The sequence below is a fragment of the Notolabrus celidotus genome, chromosome 2 (assembly GCF_009762535.1).
Source record: "Notolabrus celidotus isolate fNotCel1 chromosome 2, fNotCel1.pri, whole genome shotgun sequence".
Lineage (NCBI taxonomy): Eukaryota > Metazoa > Chordata > Actinopteri > Labriformes > Labridae > Notolabrus > Notolabrus celidotus.
The window spans coordinates 17957626-17974511 of record NC_048273.1 but is presented as its reverse complement, the minus strand read 5'-3'; the positions used below and the strand labels follow the sequence as shown (position 1 = coordinate 17974511).

At 41.7% G+C, this 16886-nt stretch overlaps 1 protein-coding gene across 2 annotated transcripts in view; it reads left to right on the top strand.

Moving 5' to 3' along the window:
• The window catches only part of faf1 (Fas (TNFRSF6) associated factor 1), a 70356-nt gene that overhangs the window by 20394 nt on the left and 33076 nt on the right, over positions 1-16886 (top strand). For both annotated transcript variants that reach the window (XM_034710864.1, XM_034710871.1), the window contains 5 exons: positions 4882-4968; positions 14249-14344; positions 14655-14778; positions 14897-14960; positions 15052-15133. In XM_034710864.1, the coding sequence (XP_034566755.1) occupies positions 4882-4968; positions 14249-14344; positions 14655-14778; positions 14897-14960; positions 15052-15133 (453 nt within the window). The remainder of the gene's footprint in view (positions 1-4881; positions 4969-14248; positions 14345-14654; positions 14779-14896; positions 14961-15051; positions 15134-16886) is intronic.

The window sequence follows — 16886 nt, the reverse complement described above, 5'->3', positions numbered from 1 at the left end:
TTTCTCCTGACTCCCCCTACTCAGCTTCTTTCTCCCTCCGTCTGTCTCTCTCTCTCCCTCTCAGCAGTCGAGGAGGCAGTTTAAATACTCAACATTGTTTGATTTTGGCTGGCTGGAGCAATGGAAAGAGACAGAGTCCATTCATTTTCTTCATCTGAAACTAAACAGTAGATTTGGCAGCTTATTAAGTATTTATAGACACTCGTACTGGACCTAGTTTAAAAGCAGCATGCCACTCTGTCCATCGTTATTATTATAATAACTACTGCATATGGACTGTAGCTTGAACAGCATAAAAATGTCTTCTCTCTTGTATGATGAGAAAGTGTGTTTGGCTGTGTCAATGTTTGGCCACACACAAGCACATAGATATATTGCTGCTCTGTATCATCCTGCTCTTCCCCCCATGCAGAGGGAGACCCAAGCAGGTGCCATTTCTTATTCAGAGTGGATATCCTGCTGTTGCAGGTAAAGGGAAATAAGCTGTAGTGGAAATTCCCACTATAACTCAATTGCAAATGGAAACATCCATCTTTAGTGGGTTCCTTTTAGTTCTAGCTTTGTATCTTTTTTATTTCTTGTATTTTCCCTCACGTTGTGGTCCTCTTGTTTTACAGTGAGCTAATTATGCGCTCTGAGGCAGCAGTGAGAAGTTTTTCCATGTCAGGTTTTTTGTTCACTGCAGCTTCAGGCCTTGCTCCTCGGTGCAGGTGAAGATTACACTAATAATAATCAGGCTACTAGCAGGGCTTGTAATGGTGCTAATTGAGCAGATTAGTACAACCAACATCTGAACTGGAGGAGGCAGCTTGCCTCCCTGGTTTTCTCCCTCTCCTTTCTCACTCTCTCTTTTTTCTTCTCCCTCCGTCATCTCTATCTCTTTTTTTTTCTCTCACCCTCTTCTCAGGCAGATGGTTTTGATGAGCACCCACTGTGAACCTTAAGTGTTTCTGGTGGGATTACAAACACTGGGGAGGGGTCCCTGCGGTGTGGGAGGGAGGAACCTTGGACACAGAAAGGAGGCAAAGGACTGCTGGCTTGGTGGGGGTGCTGTATGAGGCCATGGGGGAGAGAGAAGGGACAATGTGGGCTTAAACAGGCCTCCATGTCGTGGTCTTTTCCTTACGCATGCTTGTCTTTAGGCATCTCAAGGCCCCTGTGGTGAAAATGAGGCCTGGATCTTTAACCTGCATAGACCTGGACTCTGTTTGCCTCATGTTGACCACACTCTTTATATATTTACTCTGCAGCCAGGGGGTTGGTGTCTTTCCTTTCCTTTACTGTAATGTGTTAGGAAATAAAGCCTCATTAAACAATGTGTACACACATTATGTAAGGAATGTTTCAAAAGGTTAGGAAGCCAATTTTGGAGCTTCAGGTGCAAACACAAGTAGTAAAGACAGTCAAATAGTAGCTCTGAGTGACATTAATAAAGTTGCTGTTGAGTTAAGTGTGATGCTCAGGGTCAAAGGATGAGTTATGTAATGAGACTTATAGGTAGAAACCAATTAAAGGGAGAGTATTTCTGCCATCCTAATAAGACTTAAGAATGCAACAAAGAAGCAACACCATATTCAGCCAGGCTGACTCCCCATTCTGCTCATACTGTGTCCACTCACGAAACACATATGGCCTCCACTACAGAGCACCTTTCTCTCCCCATTCTCCCCTTTGTCTTATCTGAAGACTAGCGGATGGTCTCTGCTTGTGCATATCAATGGGGATAGAGTCCTGTCTTCTTGTTTGTCTTTGCCAAAGGCTCTGGCTATGCCTTGTGGCTCTCAGGGAACTACCCTTGCCCCTCCCTTTCTATTCCTTCATTCTCCTTCTCCCTCTCCCAGTGTCCTCTCTACCTTCTTTCTTCTATATCTCTCGAGCGCTGGGTTGTGTAGACTCTGATTGGCATTACCAGACAAGAGTGTGGGGGTAAGTTGCTGGCTAGCTTCTGAGCTAAGCTGGAGAGCAAATGTTTGCCAGGGACGAAGAGGGTAGAATAGGGATGGCTGCTGGTTTCGAGTTGTCCGTGACCAGACCAGTTGTCCTGGGGATTTCCCTCATTTTCTGCCCCCCCAGGGCTGGGCTCGGGCCCCATCCCTGCTCCGCAGCTGGGAGACATATAGGAATCAAATGCAGACAGGGCTACAGGGCTGAGAAAAGCAAGTTTGGATCGAAAAAGGAATGAAAGAAAGGCATCTGGTGCCTAGGGGAGATGAAGAAAGAGAGTGAGAGAGGGAGAGCTTGTGACTGTTAAACGGAAACCTTTCCTTTGATTTGCTTCCAGCCAGGGATTACAGGCAATTGGCATTTACAATGATTGGATCATTAATTTTGCCGTATCGCCCAGCAGCTCAGCACCACAGCCAGTCTCACTAATAGTGTTTATAACCAACTCCAGCTCCCCCTCATCTCAAAATGAACATGAACACACAAATCAGTAGTGCTACACTTGATATTACAACTTTGATTTGTTCTGCTTTCTTTTAAACTGTTCCTTTACATTTATTCTCAGCTGCACAAGTCAGGCTGATGGACACAACTCCCTCGCTGCTGGAGGCTTTTCACCTTGGGTTCAAAGTACTGTTTAGTAGTGACTCATACGGCAACACTTCTGCATTACGTCATTAACGTGGGCCGAACAAGTTTAATCTGACAGTAAAAATTGTTACTTCGAGTTATACTTTCAACATAGTTGTTTTAATTTGATGTAGTCTAGCTTTTATCAGTGAGACTGATGTTGTGGCAGACAGGGGGCAGCATTAGACAGTAGTGCTCCCTCTGTGATGGCTCCTGTGGCCAACACATGCATTGCGTTGTAACTGAGGGCTGCAACAAAAACTTCAGCTACCTGTGGAAGAATGAAAACCCTGTTGCTATATTTTCTGACTTTGACTTTTTTTGGCTTTATTATAGTTGCGTCAGATTTCCCTTTTAACACCAAACTTTTCATATGGTCGGAGACGGCCTGTGTGAGTGACTGTCTGCAGAGTCTGGTGGTGTAGTTTCAGGTGGGCAGGTCTGCTGTGTAGCTGTGTTTTCTTTCTGCGGTGAGATCAGGTTGTCCTTTGCCAGGTGCCTTTAGCTGTCTGCCCCCCCCCCCCCCTCCTCCTCCTCCTCCTCCTCCTCCTCCTCCTCCTCCTCCTCCTCCTCTTCCTCCACCACCTCTCACCTTCATTCTCTCTGTGGTGGGCATTAGTTTGTTGTTTCTCTGATGCTGCTTTAACCTCTGACTGCAGCCTCTTCATTACTAGTGTTTATGCCTCTTTCCTCCCTTTTCCCCTCTATTCATCGGCTGGCCAGCCGGTCAGTCAAATCCCTGTAGTCCGGCTGGTCAAACATAGATATTACACTCTGTAATAACACTGGCCACCCGCTCTGACCCCAGGCTGCTATCCTGGCCATAGCTTCTCATCATAAGGAGAGGCGCCGAGTAGTGTGCTGTGGGATTTACGATAGAAAGACAAAGGATGGACTGTGCCACTCATTTATTATTGTTCTTTTATTTTTTTTCTCTCAGCTTGTTTGTACTGCAAATTGCTTTGGTGTGCCAGGCCCAGCACAAATAAAATATAATTTCTTTGAGAGATTGATGACTTAGACTATTTACTGTTGCTTTGGAAAAGGGATGAAATCAAATTTGAATATATAACAATCTTTGCAAGCAGCCGATCTTGTGTCTTTACCATAAGGACATCCACACACAGACACAAACAGATGCAAAGCATGTGAACACCAGAGTAGTGGAGTGAAAGTTCCCTGCAGTCTTCTTGGTTCTTTGTTTTGTAGCTGCTCTCCTGCTTTGCCTGCCGTTGACTTTGACTTTGTGTTTGTAGCGTTCTTTAAGTTTCCACTTCCATGACCAGCAGCCCTGCATATGCCCACGGATCCATCTCACTTCAATGCTTTTTGCAAAGACAGGATTTGACCTGTGTGTGGATGGCTCTTTGCTCCACAATTGACAGTTTTCTCAGCATCAGTGTCCAGCCCTGCGGGCCTGTAGAGGAGGATTCTGCTAAACAAATGCACCAGAATCCACGGCCGCCAGCGCTCAGACGCCGACAGGGCTTTGATCACCTTCGGCTGGCGCACATCAGGCTGGCGTGAGGGCTTTAAACCAACAACCCAGTGGACGGTGTAACGCGGCGCTTGGTTGGACAGACGCTGCTGGCTGCTAACTGTTTAAAAGCACGGAATGTTATTAAGTGATGCAGATACAGCGTCCGCGCATGAATGGGAAAAGAGAAATACTGTTCATTTCAGAGCGTGGGTCTGTTGTTGCTGGGCATTAGCTGTGGCATCTGAAGAATGCTGATAACACTGGCTCTCTTTTTCTTTTTTACTTCTTCTCTCCTCTTGATTCATCTCCTCCCTCCTTCTTTGTCCCATCCTACTTTTTCCTTATGCTGCTGAATGGACACTTTGATGTAGCTGTAGATTGAATTCAGAAAATTGTTATTACTGCAGAAATAAATGTGGACATTTTGTAATAAAGTGTAATAAAGCAATTTCTAGATTTACAGTTGTGCTCATAAGTTTACACACCCTGGCAGAATTTGTTTGTTTTTATTTGGCCATTTTTCAGAGAATATGAGTGATAAGAGAAAAACTTTTTTTTCCACTCATTGTTAATTATTAGGTGAAGCTATTTATTGTCAAACAACTGTGTTTACTCTTTTTATATCACAATGACAACAGAAACTACCCAATAAAACCATAAATTCTGCCAGGGTATGTAAACTTATGAGCACAACTGTATATTTTAGCTGATTTGTCTTTAAAATTTCACATACCTGCTTTTACAGTACCAGTATTTTGTAAGAATGTTTTTATATCTTTATCTTTATACTTTAAACTAATAGTTTTATTTTTCCTATGTTTATACAGGTAAAGAGGAACGTCTCAGACTTGACCAACATCCCAGTCCGGCATCAGCAGTGGGAAGGATGGCCTGCGTCAGCAACTGATGACTCTGTAAGAAACACAGGCACACAAAAAAAAACCTTTATTTTTTCACTTATGTTACAGTGAACTACTTTATATCTACGAGCATCCACACTTTTCTCCTATCTTCCACTTTTCACTGCCTCCTTTAAAAATGATAATTACACTTCAAGCTCAAATTGAACCTTTAATTTAAAGGTTATTGTTTAACATTATATAAATACTTTCAAATTGAAGGGGAAACTGTTCCACACATTCAGCCCACTCTCAAGCATATGTCAGAAGCATGAGAGTAAGATGTTGGAGCTAATTAAGACGTCAAAGACGGGTTGCCATCCCGTGTCCTCTATCTGTGGACATTAAATCTCACATCATTGAGTCCCACTGACCTCTCCCGTCCCAGGGTCGCTCTTCCCAGCCTTTCACCCGGCACACAGTCGAGCTGATCAGAAGCAGCCCTCATACAGAACCTTGAGGAACCTCTGACCCCTTTTGTATAGCCCCATCTTTGACAGCATATGTGTTCCCATGCTAATTGTATGGGATGGTTCGACACTGAGGAGCTGTTGTGCACACATTCTTGAGCTAACCCCTAGCTAACGTTTTCCTTTTAGATCTGCGTGATTGATGTTTGGTTTGGAGCGTTGGTGTTGACTTTGTTTCACTTTTTTTTCTGAGTATGATAAGTCAGAACAACCTCGACTATAGCAACCAGACTACAGATTCCTCACTAAGTGTTTTTATGTGCATTTGTGGTTGGTATCCTGTTTTGGTGGAAACTGTCTAATCTGTGTGTCAGTCATTATTAATGTTTCAAAACATCAGTGTATGAACAATGACTACGCCTGTTTTTATGACTTGAAGTAAAGCTTTAAAGATTAACAGTGAAAGCAAATACATTGCACAATTAATGTTCTTAAAAGGGCAACGGACAAAAGGTTCTGCACCATTTCACCACAGGAGACTGTTTGCTTTAATTTGCTCTAATACAGCTCAGAGCTGGCAATGGTATAGCCGGGAACCACCAAACAAACCATACTGCAATGATACAGATTTTTTAATTTTAGTGATAAATTTGAAGACATCCAGATATGTGATCAGTGAATGTTCAAGCTGCTTGTTCACATGTTGGATTAGGGCTGTAGGCAGGAGATAAGTCTTTGGAGAATGGACATGACATCAACGGCATGCTTGCAGAAGCCACAGTGTTCACAACATGATGGTGGCAGAGCAACAGAGACAGATGCCATGATGATAGTTTTTGCATTTTTATCAATACGTGTAAACAGAGGAATATGCAGACATCTCTACTTTTTTTATCTTGAAAATGTTTCTCCTTTCTTAGCCTCAGATGTTTAGATTCACCTTTATATGTGTCAGTCTTTCAGGTTTGCTCCGGTGGCATGATGAAAACATCATAAACCCCACCAATCACTTGCAGTGAATTTTCCTGAATATTTCCTGCTGCTTTCTCACATAAGCTCACCCCAGTACTTCTCAGTATAATAGTGAACTGTTCGGTACAGCATCCATGCTCCAATATGAGCTTATGAATTGCAGCATTTTTGGTTTTCTTGTAGCTTCTATGCATTGTATTTCACTCCTGATTGGCTCTGTTTGTGTGTGCCACATCCCAGTGAGTCCACACACTGATGAGGAAACTCGAGTCAAAATCTAATCACTATACACTAAAGTTGGGGGAGCTGACAATACTTGTCGGATTTCACACGTTATTTTTAAATGGCAAGTGCTTAGGACAGGCAGCAATATGAGGAAGCACTGCAGTCTTTAAAATCTGTGCTGTGGTAATTGATTAGCAAAAAAATGATTTGCAAACATTGTTTTACACATGTTCCCTACTCAAATTGAAACACTTCCAACATGACTGCACATCTGCGACCCCATCACCCAGAGATATCACTGTCTGGAAGCAGGATTACCAGCATGTGACATGTAACACTGACATCCCAAAAGCAACAGTACCTTGTAGGTGCCTGCCATCACACATATAGATGTACATATAGCACTTATTCAGAGTAACAGAAAAATAACAAAGGCAGTTACCTCACTGTGATGATTCACTGTATGTCAGATTGTGAGATGAAGAGCGCAGTAATCCAAACCTGTTTCCTGTAAAAGTCATGATTCGGCAGAGGAGTTGACAAATGCAGTGAATACGTTGATGTTGGAGAGTCCAAACATGTCACTGGCAGTAACCACAGATAATATTTTGTATATTTATGTTTGTTTATTTATTTTATATCACAACAATATACCAGGAATATAATGGAATCCCCTGTGACCAAAAAGACAGAGGTTTGTATAGAATTGTCGGCTTATTTGTATAGTTATAGTTAATTATACAGTAACTGTGTTCAGAATATTGAATTTTCCAGATGCAGAGGATTAAAAAACAATATAGTCATTTCTCTGCAAACATTATAAGAGTATAAAATTATAATATAGGTATACAATAATTTTAGTGATCAGATGAATTCCTTGCCTGTTTTACAAAGGGAACTGTGAAAAACCAAAAACATAAAAATAAAAATTGCATTACATGACAACCTTTTGACATATTGACCTGTTCACACACACCACATCACAAGACTCTCTTTTCCTATTACAATCAATAACATTTGAATATGTCAATGCTAAAGATTTAAGAATGTAAAGATACATTTATTGCATGATTTAAAATAGATACCCCTCAATTTTCAACCATGTCAGAAATGTATAAACTATTTACCAATAAAACAAGATTTTTAATATATATTTTAAAATCCCATTTTAATTTTGAATTTAGATTATGTTGATGTCTACAAGTTGGGAATTATTTCACCATAAACACAAGAAATGCAAACTAATGTTTAAAGTTCACCAGCAAACAAGCTCAGCTAATCCTTTAGTGCTGAAAGTAAGTTTTAATTCAGTCAAACAATTCAGCTTTTACCTCCACTTATGTGTTCTTTGGGACTGGATATCAATGAATCACACAAGCCACCCCTTTGGAAGCTGCAGATATGATGACCTGGAATCATGAATATATCACGGCTCATTGTGGCATCATAGGCCTGGTTGGCACCTGGCTAACACACATCTGCAGCGTCTGTGCTTCCTGGATGAGAAGATATTAAAAAGCACAGAGACAGAAGTGTAATAATGGCCTCTGCTCTCGCCGCAGCCCTCTTATTGAAACGTCTGAAGGTATTAACAGAGAAAGCCCAGGGCTTGGCCGGCCTAGCAGGCGGATAGGAAGCCAGTGTTAGTTTCTACCTCATTAGCCCAGTCCCATCTCCCGGGGTTTGGGCCAATAAACATGGCAGCCAGAGGCCCAAGATTACGTTCAGCCCCACACATTAGCCTGCTCGGAGTGGAATCGATCACTACCTAAATGTGCTTTGCTGTTAAGTGAGTGATATAACTGCTTTTGCCTGTTTGGATCCTACATTTGTGTGTTTGCAGATGTGCCTCAGTTTGTTCTGCACACTTTGGCCAGTGCTGGGTCCTCAATACTTTGAGCACTAACTAAGATTTGATAAACAACTAACTGAAAACAGTCATTGAGAAATTTCTCATATTGTTATCCGTTTCACAACTTATTCTTTTGGTCATATGTTTTCAGATTTTTCTATATTTTTTAAAGTGCTCAACAATTTATTTAAGAGAAAATCACAAGATCAAACTTTGTTTAACAATACCCCGTAGCAGTTTCTTGATCACTTCTCAGACAGGTTGGTTGCTTCCGTTTCCTCATTAAACAGGGATAAACAAAGTTGTAATAATACATTTTTGCAGGCACTAAAACTATTTATTTCTCTTCTACAGTCAAAGTAACTGATCAACTTGTTTAGAGTATCTGTTTCAGATGCCAGTTTAAAAGAGATTGTGTCCTGAGAAAGATATTTGAGTGGTGTCTTTGTTTGTTTATGTATTGTTGAAGTGTTGAAAATGAGTTTGTCAGTAAGAAAATCTCATGTTTCAGGGAAACCAGTAGTCAATGTGTTACGTCACCCTCCCGGATATTGTCCACTCAATGTGTTTCATTGTTTATTGTGTTCTGAATTATTCAAGACCTTATTGAGAGTTGAAATTGGATCTTCATGGATAATGCTCGTGTAACACTGAACAACAGATCAGTTTATTAAGTGTACTGTGTTATTGTATGAGGTGTTAAACCAAGGAGGTTGACTGAAGAGGGAAGTGGCACAAAGTGTTGCTGAAGCACTGGAGATGTGTGTTGATGCTCATTTGTAGGAGGAAGGTTCTGTTTGTTACCCATCTGTCACATTCTCACACTGTTTTGATTGTTAATGACATTGTGTTCTGGGGTAACTAATTACAGAGTCATTTAAATCAAAATTTTAATTTGACTAACCAACCATTCTCAAGGTTAGTATAAGTTCAGGAAACATCACAATGTATTTGTCATGGCCAAAAATGAGATGGCTGCTTTGGTGTCACCGTTAGAAGAGCTAGCACCACCAGCCTCTGGTCCTCTTTGCAGATTAACGTCCACATGCCTGTGCTGGTTATGCATTGTACGGAAGAGGATTAGGGCCACTGAAAAAAAACAAACCATTATTTTTAATATGAGAAAAAAGTCAGAATTCTGACTTTAATCTCAGAATGCTGACTTTTTTCTCAGAATTCTAACTTTAATCTCAGAATTCTGATTTTTTTTCTCAGAATAATAATAATAAAAAAATGTAACCTTAATTATTTAATCATTTTTCCAGTGGCCCTAATCCTCTTCCGTAGCATTGCTTTGGTAGAGTTGTTATATACCAGTTTACAACAGACAATGAAAGATACAAATACTGCCAACCACTCTGAACTATGAGATGCCATCAGCATTTTGGGCTTGATTACATCCGGATCGTACAGCATTACAGCATTACGGCAGAAGCTAGTACCTAGACTTTAGCAATAGCCCCGGCCTGTGGCAGGTGGCTGTACTACAGCTTGGACAATTTTATAATTTGTTTGACTGTCATGTAATTCTGTTGCTGTCTTGCGAGGGTGATGATGTTTAATCGTTTAGTGGACTGAACACAAACATCCCAAACAGACATAATGATGTCTAGATTTGCAAGAGTAGCCAGGTTGAAGATCATAAGAGAAGGCACACTTATTTTTGTATGTTTTTTAAATCAATTTTCTTTGGTTTTGGAGTATGACAAACCGTGTTTATACTGGAAAAGTCCTCTGTAAGAAAAAACAGTCCACTTAAAACAAATATTCAGGGTTATTTATTTGCAAAAAGCACAGTCCAGCTCTGCCTTCAACTCCTGACTTTTGTGGCTTTGGCAAAGCTGCTCCTAACAGTACTGATGACGATGACAGAGGCCTTGGCAACAATACATTCGAAAGAGAAAACGTGACAAAACTTCCTGCGCTGATTGATCCCTCTCCCTTGCTTCCTCCTTTTCTTTCTTTCTCCTCTTCTATTCCTTCCTCCAAACAATACAGCAGCGAGAGTTTCCAGACAGGCCCCATCTCATTGGAGCTGTTTTGATTGGCAGTCTTTCCTCCACACCTGTTGGAATGATTGACAGCCAGTGGGACATCCTTATTACATCCCCTCAGCCCTCCAACCCCCCCACCAGCACCCATCCTTTCTTCTAGCCTGTAATTGCTGACATTTATGCAGTGTTTCATGGTGTTTGCTAATGTATTAATGCTGCCGAGCCTTGGAGGTGCCTTGCCTTGTAGGCCAGCACCTCCCTCCATTTCCCAGCTGGCATTAATGGAATCCTTCCCTACCTGATAGGGGCCTATGAAACCGAGGGTTTATTTAGGAGGGCCAGGTGGTTTCCGTGGCAACAGGGCTCAGCTGTAAGCTCAAGCAGAGCCCCCCTCCCCTGTGCGAATGGCAGCATTCAGGTGACATTCAGAATCAACTTTGTCTGTCTGTCTCACTCCCTATCTCTTCTTTCTGTTTCATGTGTAATTTGAAGCTCAAATTTCACAGTTTTTGTTTATGCCTTTATTTGTAGAGGATGATTTCATTCAATAGTTATGAGCAAATACGTCGCACAGGACCCAAGAAACCAATAAGGGGAGAAATATCTTTCTTGAACAAGGAAGTTAACAGGTGTTAAGGATGGGGCACACTTGATTGATAATCTTTTTGTGGTCTTTTTATATTTGAAATATATAGAGATATTTTATTCATTGATTTGTTTCTGACCAAAACTTCTTCCTCTAACTGTCCCCTTTCCCTTTACTATCCACCCTTCCCCTCTCCCCTCGTAGTTCTTCCCTTTCTCCATCAAAGAGAAAGTGGAGTAAGGTGGTGCTGTGGTTGTGGTTGCCTTCAGTGCAGCTGTCAGTAGTAATTATCTCACACTCACAGCCAGACACCTAATCCAAACACTGCCTACACTAGAAAAGAAAAAAATGAAACACAGAAAGAATGACGGGAGAGAAAGAAGGGTAGAGAAGGGAAGAAAGGGTTGAAGAGGGGAGGGAAAGAGGGAGGGAGGGGGTAAGAGAGAGAGAGAGAAAATTCTTTCCCTGTATCGGCCTCTGAATGCTTAGAGCCTCAATGCAAGTGTTAATTAAAAGAATCCAAAAAAGAGGAGCCAGTTCCTTTGTGTGGAGATGTGGGAGAGGGTCATTTGGGGGGGTTAACCTCGTCCCCACACCCCCCGTGCCCCGCGGCGCTTGGGCCTTGTTTCCACGTTTTACCACTGAGCCGCCAAGCTGCACTTGTGTACCTCAACATCAGAAGAAGCCATCGGGTCAAAGCAAGGAAGAGGATTGAGAGGCACTCAACTCATTTTTTTCCCTTTTCACCTCCCCTCCTTGCATCCATGTCAGAACAAACCCTCCAGGCTGTCTTTGACAGGGGAAGTGATCAACTTTATTTATACACTTATTAGGCCCTCAGACCAAAGCCTCTCATTGTGAGTGCCTAGGGTAAAGGGTTTATGGGGATCCTCTCGGCAGCCGCTGTTAAGATTCTCACGTTTGATTGCCACTCGATTTGGGAATAGGCAGAATAGACTTGGGGCCATGCCTTCACTTCCCTCAGGCTAAAACCCTGTATGTCTTTGTTGGACTCAATACCTACAACTCTCTGAGCACTTATTCAAATCTCAGGCCGAGCATCCATCATGTCTCCAATGGCTATGGTGTTTCTTTCTTTAAGAGAAAGACTTGATTGCTTATCACATTTTAACTGCTGGAGGAATGGTGTTTTTGTTCCATTATTTTGAAAAGTTCAGTTGAAAAATATGAATGACACAATGATCTGAAAAACAGACTACTAAATTACTTAGAGTTAAGTTACAGGTGGAAAGAAGAGGCAATTCAGCTAAGTGTTCTTCGTAGGTGTTCCTGGGATACTCGGCTGTCCTTACTGTGACTGTTAAACACTTCTCACAGCCAAGAGTACACTCCCAAATAATTGGTAATACACAAGAAATACAATCCGTTTCTTCTATTATATAAGTTTGCACATCTGTTACTGTGGCGGGGTTGACTGAATGTTGTAAGCCTTGAGGGACAAGGTGTTAATTCAACAAGAAACAAAAATCCTATTTTCATATATGATTTTAATATGTTTCATTGTTGACTCGTCTCTGTAGGGCTGATGTCATTCTTGGTTTGCATAGCTTCAACAATGCGTGGCAGTCTAGCCGCTGCTTTTTTTGAGCAGTTTTCTTTGCTTAAGACAACATGGAGGAGGAATACTCATCAGGATATTATTCATTCCTCAACTGTCAGGGGAGATACGGCGTTTCTCATATGTCCTGTTTTATCATTGAGCTGGTGGGAATTTAAAGTATAGTGGTTTGTATTATAATCACTTTTTTCATGCTACAATAAACTTTAAGATGGTTTTTGCTCTCCTGGGATACTCAGGGAACAATAATTTAAAAACCTAACGAGCAGGTAAGAATAACTCAATTTAAGGGATGGACCATATTGATTAAAAAAACCTCCTTCATAGTATGTGAAATGTTAAAAACAGCAATTAGAGTGTTTCAATGCATTTATCATTTTTTTGGTTAATAGGTAGAATTGATCACCTGACAAATCAAGGCACTTCCTCACATTGATGCAAAAAGACATACAAGTTAAAAACCTTGGCCAAATCTATACCATCTTGTTGGTTTGTTGTTATACTGCCCAGCACTAACTCTGTCGGCTCATTCATGTCGCTCAGCAAAAAAATGTCCAAATGTTTGTGTTTAAATGTTTTTGTCTCTTGGCTGCAGCTCACTAACTTTCGAACACTGAAAAGATAAGAGAGTGAAAATATAATACATAATAGACACCAGATATTACAGCTCTTATCAGTGCTAGGTACACAGCAGTACTCACTTAAGTCCATGGTGCTGACAAGGTCTGGTGGTTACACTGTTCTCTGCTGCTATAGAGGCTGAGGCCAGCATGAGGAACCACTCTATTTTAAAAAAAGAGACACAGAGAAACTCTGTGTGTAGCCCTTTTCAGACTCAATTGGCGTTGCATGTAATCGTCTCTTGATTCAACCATGTCCAGCTGCTCTTTGTGTGTCTCAGCACCTGACAATGGAGCAGATCACAGGATCTCTGCAGGGGGGACAAGCAGCTTCTCTGCCTCTTATCACACCAAGCTCGCCTGACCTGCCACAGCCCTGTTGTTTAGAAGTTTACACTCCCAGAAAAGTACTCACATCAGAGTTTTCAGCTTTGTTCTTAACAGTTAGCATGTCACTGAAAATATTGTCTTATTGTCACGTTGTGAAAAGTCTCACTATGTTAAAGCGACTAAACCATGGATTATCTGTTTGGTTACACACAGCTTTATTACAGTGTGGTATCCTCAGTTTCAGACTATTCCCTGTCAGAGCCTTGCCTGTATTGTTGATGTCCCTCGGGGTCTTAGCCAGGAAACACCAGCTGTAATGAGTCCCTGCTGAACGCTGACATTTTCAGTCCTGGTTTTGGATTTGGTAGCTCATTAGTCAGGTGCTCTCTTACTACAAACCACCACCACACTAACAGCAGGTGTACTGAAACCTCATCAAGGTTCTTCCCTTGTTTGTAAGATGAGCATGCTTGTGTTTGAAATCCATAAATTCACTCATGACACAGGCTTTGCCTCTACCTGGCATAGCCTGGGGAATCAAGTTCTAGATAAGCTAGTCAAGTTCAACCTGATCATTAGAAACTACCCAATTTAACTTATTACAGTGACTTTGAGCGCACAAAGAATTGGTTGATCATCGTATATGCTCCAAGATCTCACTTTACTGGTGACCTTTGCTTATTGAAGTTGACTTATTCTTTCTTTCTGTATGTTTTATCTTTTTCAGATGACGCTAGCTGTCTCTGGAATCAGCTATCCTTGCCATCACCTCAGTGTTTGTCGAAGGTCCTCACCAGCCAACTCCCAGGAGCCCACAGAAGAGGTAGACACACACACACACACACGCACACACACACACACACACGCGCACACACACGCACACGCACACGCACACGCACACACACACACACACACACACACACACACACACACACACACACACACACACACACACACACACACACACACACACACACACACACACACAAGCTTTCTCTAAGTGTCTTTGCTATGGGTTAATTTCTCCCTCATCTTCTAACTCACAAACATGGTGACCAAACACATGACACTACATTTCATTAATAAGATGAAAAAATAAAGTCTTGAAATGAATTAATCATGTCTGATTACAGTGTGCAGATGTTCATATGGTCAGCGACAGCGAGGGGGATGACTTTGAGGATCCGTCAGAGTTCGGTGTGGACGATTCAGAGATGTTTGGAATGGGCGCCTCCACCTGTCGGAAAGCACCAATGAGTACGTCTAGCAGAGCATCTTAATATTGGATTGATTGATTCCAGCTCTAGGTCTTGTATAAAGTGCTTTTAGAAAAGCCTCAGAATCTTGTTTAAAAACTGATTGTTGTCCCCTGCAGTGCCAGAGAACAGTGAGAATGAAGCTGATGCCTTACTGCACTTTACTGCCGAATTTTCCTCAAGGTGAACTAAGCTTTACATGTGTCTCATTCTGATTCAAAGATGGCTTTTGTGCATCACTTTATATGCTCATACACTGTTTGTTTGTTTGTAGGTATGGAGAGGCCCACCCCATGTTCTTCATTGGGTCTTTGGAGGCAGCATCTCAAGAAGCCTTCTATGGCAAAGCCAGAGATGTAAGTAAGCTGATCAGCTGTCTGGGGCCTTATAGGAATGTGCATAACTTTTTGAGATACTGTAATGGGAAACAAAATCCTATTTTTCTTGGTTTTGTTATGTTTCAAACACTTTTAATTTTGACTTTGTAAGATATGAGGTTCTGATGTTACCAGTGTTGACTTTTCTTTAGCACTGATATCATCCCTGCTTGGTGTAGTTCAGCTGCTACTTTTCTTTTTTTTTTTGCAATTTCTTTGCTTAAAACAACACAGATGAGGGACACAGACTGAGCAGGATATTTAAGTTCTCTATCAAGGGAGATACTGCGTTTCCCGAATCTCTGTCTTCATCGCTGAGCTGGTGGGAATATAGGACACAATGTTCACCAATTTACGCAGTTTCTTTATATGGCAAGTTTAGAATTGTTGATCCTTCTGTCTTAAAAAGAAGAGCGAGGAAGAGGTCATTTTGTTACGTAAAGCTCTATGTATAAACACACACAATGAAAAGATGGGATTAAGTAGAAAGTGGGGTACCATGTCAGAGATTTTGATTCTTGTCTGTACTCATAGACATATAAAGAGTAGATGCCGCATTGACCGCTACTACCTATTGGCGCTGACGAGCCATGGGGCCGCCATCTTGGTCCGGTCACCCGCTCCACTCAGTGTAATCTGTTTGGCAGGCGCAATTAAGTGACAGCACATTTGATCAATCATAACTCGCTAAATACTAAACTAGTTTTCATGCGTTTTTTTTTTTTCTGCAAACGTCATACATGTAGGTATGATACAGGACACATGGTTTGGCCTATTTTAATATTCATAGTGGGCTTAACAGTAATAGAATATTCTGATATGTGATATATGTGGTGTATGAAAGGTATTTTGCCGCACAGTGCTCTGGCATCTTGAAGTCTCTGCAGCTTCAGTTTACGTTTACAGGTAGGATCATGGGTAGGATGACCAGACCAAGATGGCGGCCGTATTTCTTGCGCCCCAGCAGCCAATGCGGCGTCTACTCTTTATATGTCTATGTCTGTACTCACCAGATCATCATCATGATTTTCTCCTATACAGAAGAGGAGGCTGTAAGGAATTACAACTGAGATATCAGCAGCTGCTGACCAAAAACAGTTCTGTGTTTTTAGAAAAGGATTGGCTCAGTGTTGGTGTAGTTTGTTGCTACAGGCACAAGACAAAGATAAATTCATGTACACCCTAAGAAGTCCAGCTATAAAAGCACAAGTCTGACAGCTCATCAAATGCCGAACACTTCAAGTCTCAGATCTCCAACATTTCAAATTTATGTACAAAATGGGCTTGCCAGTATTTGATCGACAACTTTTTTTTTTTAGCTGTCCCCTCCATGTCTGCACCCCAGATAGTGTGTTTAAACACAGAGATTTTGTTTGTCTAGCTGCAGCCGTATGTGGCAAAGAAGAAGGTTCTTTTTATCCGCAACAGCGCCATAATGCAGCTCCAGCTCTGCCATCTCACTCCTTTGTACCTTAATATTCATCCCACAATGGCGTAATGCTGGTGTCACAGTGTGCAATTTTACAGCACATTATGGCATTTTGTAAACACAGGATGCATGATGTGTAAATACAAAGAGGGAGCTTTACATACACGCACTAAGACATGCACACATACTGAGCGCTGTTCTGCCCTGCCTGTTCTGATGGTTCACGGTGATACCGTCTGGCCTATGTAACCCCCCTGGTACTACCTCTGATGCCGGCACAGCAGTGGGACAACTTGGTCCCAC